This window comes from Gymnoscopelus braueri (genome assembly GCF_963280865.1).
Source record: "Gymnoscopelus braueri genome assembly, chromosome: 18".
Classification (NCBI taxonomy): domain Eukaryota; kingdom Metazoa; phylum Chordata; class Actinopteri; order Myctophiformes; family Myctophidae; genus Gymnoscopelus; species Gymnoscopelus braueri.
Window position 1 is genome coordinate 20,263,760 of NC_137618.1, and position 11,746 is coordinate 20,275,505.

General features: G+C 40.7%; 2 protein-coding genes across 2 annotated transcripts in view; one reads left to right on the forward strand and one right to left on the reverse strand.

The window, feature by feature from the left end:
• Positions 1-1,552: 1,552 nt before the first annotated feature.
• Positions 1,553-10,264, reverse strand: LOC308106152 (carboxypeptidase O-like). Its single transcript, XM_080457204.1, has 11 exons — positions 10,138-10,264; positions 8,136-8,199; positions 6,901-7,002; positions 6,356-6,484; positions 5,982-6,098; positions 4,952-5,045; positions 4,451-4,543; positions 3,967-4,076; positions 3,208-3,292; positions 2,652-2,732; positions 1,553-2,213 (listed from the first exon to the last, which is right to left on the reverse strand). The coding sequence occupies exons 1-11, from the start codon at positions 10,215-10,217 to the stop codon at positions 2,014-2,016; spliced, it is 1,155 nt and encodes a 384-aa protein (XP_080313330.1). The 5' UTR covers positions 10,218-10,264; the 3' UTR covers positions 1,553-2,013.
• Positions 10,265-11,652: 1,388 nt separating this feature from the next.
• Positions 11,653-11,746, forward strand: part of LOC308106312 (melanoregulin) — a gene marked incomplete at both ends in the record, with an annotated part of 7,432 nt that continues 7,338 nt past the window's right edge. Inside the window, one exon of the mRNA XM_080457353.1 lies at positions 11,653-11,746. This exon is cut by the window's right edge and continues 28 nt beyond it. Coding sequence (XP_080313479.1) covers positions 11,653-11,746 — 94 coding nt within the window.

The window sequence follows — 11,746 nt, forward strand, 5'->3', positions numbered from 1 at the left end:
TAAGGACGAAAGCCTGTTTCTGCTAGAGCCAAGCTGCCTCACCTGTAGGCAATTGTGTGCTTAATTGTCAAGAGGACATCCACCGCCCTCTAGCTGCAATACCATCCTTGTGCACTGTGTGGACATTCCTTGTGGTGTATTCACCTCTATGAATAAGACCATGCCGTATTTTACGGGACGGATAGCAACACAACTTTTTTTGTTTAAAAAAAATGCAAGAAGAGGAGAGGGAGAGTTTTTTTTTCTCACTTGGCATAAAAGGCCATGGTGTGTTTGAGGCAGAGCCTCATCTTGACCAGTTGGGTTAAAAGTATTTTTTTCCCCACTTAAGTAAAAGTATCAATACTGCAATGTAGAAATACTCTGTAAAAAAAGTAAAAGTCAGGAATTTCAAAATTTACTTGAGTAAAAGTATTTGTATCAAAATGTACTTAAAGTAGCAAAAGTAGAAAGTACTCATTATGCAGAATGTCCCAAGTTTTCAAGTTTTCAAAATCATTTGAAAATAGCAGATCTACAAGCTCACAATGCGTCGCATCGTGACACATTTTGAGCTTGTAGATCAGCTATTTTCAAATGGCCAAAATGTAAATAGGGTGGAGGTGGTTACTGTATGTCTTGTAATAATAATCAAAATCTAAAAAAGTATCTAGTAAGTAAAGTTTTCAAATAATTGTAGTGGAGTAAAAAGTACAATATTTGCCTCTGAGATGTAGTGGAGTAGAAGAAAAGGTTTTGAATAAAAAAATACTCCAGTAAAGTCAAAATACCTAAAAACTGTACTTAAGTAGCCTACAGTACTTGAGTACATGTACTTGGTGACTTTACACCACTGACCCTGACCAATTTACTCTGACCTTGACCATTCAACACAATGGGAGAACTGAACTGACTACACAAGCACAAATATGCCTAAACGATCATGTGCTATAAGAGCGACAGAGGCACACATACAACCTTGAATCTCTGCCATTGCCGGGGTCAGCTATACATTCCTGTTTTCAGAAACAGTTTTTAGGAGGACAATGGGAAAAGGAGCTCAATTATACTTTTAGAATAACTATTCTGAAGTAGAGTGTAACCCTGAGACAAATTATGAATAATAGAAAAGAACAAAAATAATAAATGCTCACCTGACAGCACACCACTGAAAGTGTCCCTATACATTCTGTGAAAATAGTCAATCTACAATCCCACCAGTTGTAAGCTTATAGATATTTTCTGCGAAGATATTTAGTGTAGAGGGAAAATAGGAGAGGGAGTGGTTTTAATCAGTTCTTCCTGGGTCCATGATTAACCTTATTTTCAAAGTATTGTGGTGTTATGTTCATCTGTTCAGAAGTCATTTGCATTTTTGTGTAAGGCATCTTTTTTTGTTATAGCCTATTCATTCTGAGGTTATTGAAATGTCAGCATCATTGATATATTACAAGTTAATGAATGCATAGAGAATTAGTTTTATCATATTGAAGTAGCATTTTTTATTTTATTTTAGACAGTCAGTGAACGGTTTCCCTTTTAATTTGATCATCTAGTTAAACAGCACACCTAATCAAAATGACATATTTTAATCATCTGGAATATATTCACATAAATTATTTACAGCGAACAGACATTTAACATGAAAATATAGCGCTGTCAATTACAAGTCAGGAATCGTGGTCATTTAAGAATCCTTTTGAAGTTTTAAAGGTCATGTTGACTGGTAAACTTAAAACAGCCATAACAGAACATTGATCTAGTTGCCATGGACATGGCACACTAAAGGCACTATATACAGTCAATGCACCATTTACCATTTACATACCGGTAGGCTTTGGCACAGCTCTTTGTGTGTTGATCAATTCAGCTTTCCCGGTTTCTAAAATTAAACAGTTCTCAATTCCACATCAAATTAATACAGTACATTAAAAGTCACTGGCAGCCATCTTGAGTCGACCAATGATATTCAGTGTGACGCACCAGGAAGTTCCCCTTTCTACCAAAACTTGATCTTAGAGGTATTTTACTGCCTTACACCAAAAGACCCTGCAGTGACAATGACATGATAGCGACACCGGTAAAGGTAGTGACCCCCGTCACGGTAGCAGCAGCAGTGTTAGTGATGTTGAATGCTTTGTCATGGACTGCGGTGATGATGGAGAAAGCTCCAGCGTATGCCTCCTCACATGCTGGTTGGATCTGCTCCTCTGGCAGCAAGTGGCCAAACTCACCTATACAGATCAGAGGGTTGACATTGTTCTGAACCACTGTTCACACCAGGACTAGAACTGTAAACCGACATTTGGAACCCCTAACCCACTTTTCTTCTTTAACTAAATCGCCTAGTCGGATTAACCATTATTATACTTTGTTCATGTAAAATACAGTATAGTTTCAATGTACAGATTTTTTTTTTGTGGATATTATACTGTTTAGACTGATGCTAGGTTCTTGGTTTACCTATGATCCTAGATACTGAGGCACTACACTGTCTCTATGTATTTGAATTATGTGTTTACTGTTTACCTTGCTTACTGTAAATCGCTCTGGATTAAGAGCGTCGGCTAAAATGCCTAAATTGTAAATCGTGCAATGGTGGCGTAAAAGCAAAAATAGGGTATGGTAGACCACGACAGAGTTATTTAAGACATTTCACATGGAAAACATACCTGTGTCTCTGAGCTCAAAAGTGTAGGAGAAGGGGATTCCGATGAGTCGAGCCCAGTCACGACTAGAGCCAGAGTTAGCATCTTGAATGAGCATGAGATAGTGAAGGGCGGGGGGGGCAGAATTAAGGAGGGGGAGAAGGGAGGGGTCAAGCAAGCAGGAGACAGTTAATCCTCAATGTTAACGTTTTATATGTATAAAACATTTATTAATTTATATAACCATGCACCCGTTGGGAATTCAATACACCAAGTAGTTTAACTATTGACCCACAAGTTGTCTGGTGGAATCTCAGGCAGCACTTACTTACTTCCAGGTTATGTACACCCCCAAACAAACTCCACCAACCAAAGGAAGGTCCAGACTAAATATAGGACAGGTGCGTGTGTCTGTGTATGTGTATGCGTGTGTCTGTGTCTGTGTCTGTGTGTCTGTGTGTCTGTGTGTCTGTGTGTGTGTGTGTGTGTGTGTGTGTGTGTGTGTGTGTGTGTGTGTGTGTGTGTGTGTGTGTGTGTGTGTGTGTGTGCGCGTGTGCGTGTGCGTGTGCGTGTGTCTTACATAGGATTTGTGGAGATGTTCCTACTCGGTAGTTCATTCCATGCAGCTTCTTCATCTCTGCAGCTGCTGCTTCTCCGAATGCCCTCTACACAAAGCACAGAGACTAGCCTTGGTTAGAAAGCTTCTTTACTGTGATCATGAACAGATGTGACGTGACAAGTACAGCAGAACATGCATGTTTCAAGCCCGCACGCATGCACGCCCGCACACGCACACACACACACTCCATAGGTGTCCGTTAATTCCTTGCACAACTAGTTGTGGATTATCCCCTACATATATTCAGTTCCGTATCTGCCATTAAATTGTGTTGTTTTTCTTTTTGTGGTGGCCTAACCAATCTTTTGTCATTATATGCATTTAAGACCTGGCTATATGTCACCTGTTGTGCACAAATGAAGCCCCCCCCCAACCTCCAGTCCTGTTTGTTTGTTTGTCTGTTTCTCTGTCTGTGACCAACATATGCCACAGAATGTGTCATTCATGCTCCCAAGAGGAAGAACTACATTGATTTTGATGACCCCATGACCGTTCAAACATTCAAATGAACAAGGTTGAGAGGTCTTATTGTAGGCTTAGGTTTCTACATTCTACTGAGTGCATTCTTGTTGCTCTTAAATTCATAAAAACAATAAAACCCATATACTTTGGTATGAATCTCTCTTCCAAGCATCTATCCAGCATCCAACATCATCTCCTCTCTTTTGCGCTCTCTCTCTGTCTTTCAACAAATACAAACAAACACACTGACACACTCACCAGTTCATCTTGGTTGGGGGCAGCAATCTCAGGGTGTCCATATGGCATGAGGAGGAGCTGCCCAGAAGAGTGAATGGTGAGAAAACACAAAATCTGTTGTTTCCTCTGTCCTGGGTACGAGACAAAGCACCAATGAGTACTGAGTTTCAAATGTCCAACATCACACCTTCTTCTTTCAAGTTCCAAAATCACTGCTTTAACCACGTGCATCCTGGCATCCCTATTGTGGGCATGTCATAATTAATAGGCAAACATTTGGCCAAAATAGGAGAATACAAATATTTTTAGGGGAAAGACATGCATGAAAACATGGAGAGAAAGATAACTAAATTGTCATCGTATTCAAGTATTCCCAATAATTAAAGTAGCAAAGGAGGCACATATAATCATTAGTCATACATATATAGACATATGAAACACAACACAAGCGGGTAAAATGTGAGTAAAAATAAAAACGAAATAAAACTAAAGACTCCATAATTACCCACAAACTCAGTCACAGCTTTAGCTTCAGGCTCAGATGTCGCTGATGTTCCACAGTAGGTGTTGCTACAGCAGTCATTAGACACACCAACAGCTGAGAGGAGGACGGTAAAAACTCAGATGTGTCATATGTTGTTGCTTTAATTGTTTATGATCTATGATTCACTGTTTGATTTCAAGTTGTTATGTAAAGGCGCTATATAAATAAAGTTTATTATTATTATTATTATTATTATTATTATTATTATTATTATTATATGATTATTCTGAAAGAAATATATGAATGGGAGACAATTTGGAGGCAAACCCCCACGCCCCCAAAACCTCTAGGCTCTAAAACTGTAGGTTGCAGGTTTGCGACTTGTAAGGTTAATTGAAAACATGTCTAAAAAAAAAGTCTAGAAAAAATCACGTTGGACTGCATTTCATTAACTTTGTGTTGATTTAACAAAATGTATTTGAGTTAATTTAGATATAACTTAATTATAGAAGTGGAACTGACTGCCCCAGTTGGCATTGAAATTTCGGTTCAGGTCAACTCCATAACAGCTGCAGTTTCCAGGAGGGGTGGACCGGGACTTCCTCCACAGACGAGTCTAGAGAGACACACATTTTTTAGGGAGAATTTAGGGATGTACATTCAATTGTAAAATACGATAATAAAAAAAAAGTCAACAGGCTCGGGAATCGAACCTGCGACTTGCTGTCCGGCTGCATAGAGCCTGTGGTATGCGCCTTAACCGCTTGGCCAGCGGCGCCCCGCAATAAAAGATCTTAACCACACACCCAGCGTGCCTATTCTGGGCGTTTCATATTAGGAGAACATTCTGCAAAAATAGCATTTCTACAAGCATTGTGACCATAGACAGTCAAAAGAATGGACAGCGTTACGCCAATAGACTCTACAGACCGTAAATGAAGCCTATTTTTCAGCAATTTCAAATCCGCCATCTTTCTATATCACGTCATATCGCGTCATATCTTACACAACCGGAAATTAATGCTATTGGTTAGGTAGCTTGTCAATCAAGAGCGGGGACGGGGAATGAATGCTATTGGTTGTGTAGCTTGTCAATCAAATCATCCCTCCCCTCCTAGAGCATACCCTACTTTATCATCAATTTTAAAATAAATTGAACCATTATTTACCAAAACGCATATCATGATGATTGAAAGAAGACTTTAAACTAGCGACTGGAAGCATATAGTATTTATGACAATGTTTATTAAGGTAATACAATCAAGTCTAAAGTTCGGCAAAAACCCACCCACTTGCATTGAGAGTTATTTCTTCTGACACCAGCAGGGGTAAAACAACGATACTACAGGCCATTCATATGAACTGTCACTTCCTATATAGACTAAATTTCAAAGGCGGATGCTGGGCCCTTGATTGTGACACGTTGTGAGGTTGTAGATTGGCAATTTTCGGCGAAGAGAGTTGGTGGAGGGAAAAGGATAGACCCCAGTTAACATCTAGGTAAATATAGGGATTCAGCGGTGAAGATGATAAAACCAGGAGGTGGACTCACACTCTCGTTGGTCCAGGTGAAGGTGTATCCATCCATGTTGACCACAGGAGTCACATAGAAGTCGAGGTTCTTCAGCAACTGGTTCAGCTTCTCGTTGGTTTTATACGTCAGAAGAACCTTGTGGAGGCAAGGGGGATCATTACTCAAACCTTGAAAAATTTGAAATTGCAAAATATACACAATCGTGAAACAGATGTGTGTGTGTGTGTGTGTGTGTGTGTGTATGTGTGCGTGCGCATATGCGTGTGCATATGCGTGCACGGGTATTGTGTGCATGTGTGTGTGTGTGTGTGTGTGTGTGTGTGTGTGTGTGTGTGTGTGTGTGTGTGTGTGTGTGTGTGTGTGTGTGTGTGTGTGTGTGTGTGTGTACTAACCTCTTTGACAAACCACTGGCAGAAGGCAGGGGCGATCCACCACTGGCAGAAGGCAGGGGCGATCCATTCCCTGGCATGGATGCCACAGTCCATCCATATGGCCTTCTTGCCTGGGTTTCCTAGTCCTAACTGGACATCAGAACCAAAGGTCGGGGTCATTTCCCTCTCACATCAGTAAGCAAATCTGGTTTAACCACTTGAAGCATCCCTATTCTGTCATAACAGGTGAACATTTGGTGAAAATATAAGTAAGCATTCGGCGAAAATAGCAGATCAAGAATCTCACAAAGCATCACAATGGGGTGCTTTGTGAACTAGTATATCGGCTGTTTGTGGCAAAGAGATTTGCCACGGAGGGAAGAAAGGAGGGGGCCAAGTACAGACCCCTACGAGGGCTTGCAGATCTGCTATTTTCGTCAAATGTTCATCTATTTTCACCAAATGTTTGCATATAATGATGACATGCCTAGAATAAAGATGCTAGGATTTAAGTGGTTAGGAACAAAAAAAAAACTGTATATAAAAGGGCATTTATTTCAAAGTACCTTCAGCAGTGTAATGTTCCTTCCTTCAAAGGTTTGTCCATAAATCGTAGAGGAGACCAAGTCTGGGTTGGCTCTTTCTATATCATCCATCCATCTGGAGATCTGGAGAAAGAGGAAGAGGCAAATGCAAAGAGCGGGCCATAGGACACAGGGAGAGGGAGGAGAAACTTGTTTTGAAGAGTGAAGACCTTGGCATGTTAGCGTTCTTGACACAACAGATTGATAATGACAACGAAGGCTAATTATGGTCAAAGTTCATCAGTAATCTAAACAGATTAAAATAATTTCATTAATCAGTGGCATTCATTCAATTATTACTTTATTGTGGCACTACTTCTACTCCTCGGTTTTCTATTCCTACAGGGGAAGGCTTGGAGAGCGGCATCAAACAGACAAAATGAACAGTTAAAACTCTGTCAGACAAGTTGGCACTTTTCATAATGATAGTACGCATGCCAGCGTCCATGACTGCTCACCAACCCCCACGTGTATAAAAATACCAATTACTGTACAGATAATAGTATAGACAGCCTTCCCAAAAGCCCAAACTGGAACTAACCCAAAGTAGAGTGGTTCCAAAAGTAGTGCCAAAGTGGCAACCCTCCTGGCTTAGTGGAATGTGTTTTTGAGTCGAGACGAGGTGAAGGCATGTTTTTATTTTCAAGATGGTTGGTACAAAGGCTGAACATGACAGCTGGATGTAAGTTTGAAATGCAGTTTGAAGATGTGAAGGGGTTGATCACGTTTGTACTGCTTTTAACAGGAGATTCAAGTACTTTGAGGCATTATTTTTCATCCGAGAGTACAACGTTCAAATACTAGATAATAATAGATTGTAGTTTCGTATTAATAAATTAATGAGATGAATACATTTTCTGAGTTAAAGTGTAACAACTCAGCAGCATTTACGCTATGATGAGGCTAGCAATAATAGTAATAATGCATTTTATTCAGGGAAAACCTTTTCTTGAAAGAAAAGTCTAAAGTGCAAGAAAAACTACTTATGTGTGCAGAGCACTCCCAGACATAATGTTACCTGCAGCACTTGACGATATGCTCAAGACCTGCCTCTGCACTTTGTGAGTTTTGAGATTTTGCTCAGAATTTATCCCTGCATCTTGCACCACTTTGACATTTTGCTCACCTTCAACCATATACCTCTGCTTGTTGTAGCACTGTAGCACAAGATTTACTGTATTTTGAGGGCTCAGACAGTAAAGCTGCTAATCTCTCACCTCGTCCATGGGGTGGTACTTTGTGTAGTCATAATTCTTGGTTGACCCTGGTCTGTCCTCAACACTGAAAATACAAACAGCATGCCATTATAATGTCACTGCACATATATCTCATACCGTCAGCGGGCTGCTCACTAAAGCTTATCTCGAATTGAGAGAAGGGCTTCCATTTAACCACTTAAACCCTTTATACTTACTGTAGTTAACCGGGGTCTCCCAGGGATCTATACTTGATGGCAGATCTACAAGCTCACAATGGGCCTCATGCAGGAAGCGATATACGGACAGATTTTCTCTCATTGTTGTTCTTATCCAGGGTTTTTTCTTATTGTGTTCTTATCTGGGATTCAGCAATGTTTTCTAAATGTTTGCTTTTCTCTTATGTAAGAACACATTTTAAGAGTGGTCGAAAGCATGCTTAATTAGATAAGAGAAAACACAGTCCACAAATTGTTTGTGGATTGTCCAGTGATAGAAAACGTACATTTTATGTTTGCGAAACAGAAAACGTATCAATATCACTAATAAAATGTTTGTTTTAGAGTAATTAGAAAGATTGGATTATTAAATGAAACACTATTGGTCTATTGATCCCAATAACAACCATAAAAACCTGGATTATATTGCATGAATCCAGCCTTTTCTTTCTTACATTTCAGTACATGCCCCCCTTCTTAAACACGATTTATACTTTGCCGCATGGCGGTGATGAACGGCAAAAATACAAGCTCAAAATTGCAGTTTGAAAAAGCCCTTAGCTTCGAGCTTGGTCAAATCTGCGCAAACTATCATTATACCTCGGTAAAACTGAATCCATTCTTTTTGGGTCCGAAATGTACCTCAGTAAGGCCACAGACTTTACGATCAGAGTGGGCGACAATGTTATCACAAGGAAAGAAGAGATTACCTATCTGGGTTGTATTTTAGATATCAGCCTTGCTGGTGATAAAATGGCAACAAAAGTAATCAAGAAATCCAACCAAAGAATACGATTTTTGGGCAGGATCTCCTCGTTGGTCAGTAGGAATGCACTGAGGACACTAGCTGGAGCACTCATCCGTCATTGTGACTATGCATGCACCTCATGGTACTCTAGCACCTCAAAGGCACTAAAATCAATACTAGACCTCTCAAAACAAATTAGTCAGACTTCTAGACCTCACACCTATAGGACTCAGCTAACCCCTGCTCATTATGCTAGGGTGGGACGGCTCAGGGTAGAGGACAGAGTACAGCAACTTGCAATGGGCCTGGTTTTCAAGATACTCAAGGGACCAGTGCCCATGTAGGCACTGGACAATTTTCGCCACGTGACACAGTTGTACAATGGAGCATAAAGTAGGCTTAACAGCATTTACGGCATCACAAATGTTAATGTTTGTGGGTTTTTAGTGTCAGTACTCTGGAAAATCACAAAGTTCAACTTCAACTACAGGAGTACACTTTCGTAGTTTTTCCTCTTAACAGACAGCGAAGACAAAATATAAGAGAAATATAAGAGAACATTGCTGCATGAGGCCCAATGTGTCGCAACGCAATGCATTGTGAGCTTGTAGATCTGCTATTTACACTGAGTGTTTGCCTCAGAACAGGGCCACTAGTGTTCATTTGGTAAAGGACCATTACATTCTCTATGTACAATACAATACCAGCTTTCAGAGGAAAAACATACAATTTGCACAGATGTATCACTAAATACTGTATAATAACTATATGCTAGATGTACACCAGCAAAATCCCATAGGCAAAGAAGGAGAAACAACAATAACAAAAAAGCATAGATGATTTGCACAAAATATACAGTCCAAGTATTACTATTACTAATATAAATAACATATACCAACACATCCATGCCCTTGTTAAATTTGAACAAATCAACAACAGATGATGACAGTAACAAACTACACTGCAGGTTGTCTTGTTAGCATCTCTGTCTGCATGGATACTTTTTTTTGACATGCCACATTAAAACATATAGCTTAACCAGGGATTAACAACTCACCTATTAGAGGTCCCTAAATGTACATTTAAAAGCAGCAGCAGCAATACCAGCCCTCGTGGTTTAAATGTGATTTCCTCCATTCCCTCTTCCTCACTGTTACTTTACCAACTAGACACCTAAATCACTATTGGATCTCCCTCTCTCCCTTTATCCCTCTCTCCCTTCCTCCGTCCGTCCCTCCCTTTCTCACCCCCCCCCCCTCTCTCTCTCACACACACATGCACACGCACGCACACGCACGCACGCACACACACACACACACACACACACACACACACACACACACACACACACACACACACACACACACACACACACACACACACACACACACACACACACACACACACACACACACAGAAAGGCAGTTGTTTTCAATACAGTACTTGCCGGCATGTCTCTCAGATCTCTTAAATATGAATGATATCAGCTATAAATTACTAAGAAGATAAGAAATCAAGTACGGCTAATACGATAAACTTACTTTGACGGGTGCTTTGAACGGGAGAATCAAAGCATCTAGGCCAACACTGTGGTGATATCGCAATATCATAAAATTATGTTTGTCTCTTTCTTTTGTGCTTGAATCTGACCTGAACCGACTCATTGCCTCCACCAGACCAGGAGGAGGAGATTATGTTTTCATCCCTGTCTGTGTTTGTCTGTCTGTGTGCGGTTCCTCTCAGACGCTGCAGGACCGATAGGCATCAAACTTTGCATGCACACTAGGCCAAGGAAGAACCTCCACCTCAAATGTTTCAAATCAGCCTCATGGTGGCACTATAATAGGCCGCTTTACGTCTTTACGCCTATACAGTAACTTGACCTGTTACAGTACGTTAAATTCAACTCTCCATATAGGCCACGCCCATTTCCCCATATCCTTCAAACACACTTTGCTTTTTTGCTCTTTGAGACATGTGATGAACATTATCATTCAGATTTTTCATATTCCAATCCGACTGGCTATGACTGACTTCCAAAAATGGTAAAGAAACCCTGATAAACCTCATCGTAATGTTAGTGAAAGGTGATAACACACAGCCTGATTGGACTGCAGAATCTGTCCTTTTTTACACTTACCATGTATGTCTCACCCGCTACATTTTGCATCATCAAGAACTGCTGAATCAATGTGGCATTCATCCTGTGTGTGTGTGTGTGTGTGTGTGTGTGTGTGTGTGTGTGTGCGTGTGCGTGTGCGTGTGCGTGTGCGTGTGCGTGTGTGTGTGTGTGTGTGTGTGTGTTGTTGTTGTTGCTGCTGCTGTCGCCCCCATTCACAGACTCACGTGGATAATGTAATTAACTGTCTCTTCTTGCTCAGAGCAGGACAGGGGGAGAGAGAGAGAGAGAGACTTGCCACAGAACAAGTTACCAAGTTGTCTCTGGGATGTTGTGGAGTTGTCGAAATGTTTTCCGTTTAGATAACCTCAAAGATCTAATGGGATTCCTGCACCGGGCTATGTTCTGTTTTGTGGTGGAAGATGTGTGTGTGTGCGTGTGTTGGCTTTTCACATGAATGAGCGACAACAGTTGTTGAAAGGGCGACAGGAGAAGGGCCAAATGGGTGCCGTGTATACCGTCTGCTGTTGCCGTGATCGCCGACACA

Coding starts and splice junctions, on each gene's coding strand:
- LOC308106152 (XM_080457204.1), bottom strand. CDS start 10,217: ATGGAGGAAATCACATTTAAACCACGAGGGCTGGTATTGCTGCTGCTG. Junction 8,200..10,137: donor CATTTAGGGACCTCTAATAG/GTGAGTTGTTAA, acceptor TTGTATTTTCAG/TGTTGAGGACAGACCAGGGT. Junction 3,293..3,966: donor CCCCCAACCAAGATGAACTG/GTGAGTGTGTCA, acceptor TGCTTTGTGTAG/AGGGCATTCGGAGAAGCAGC.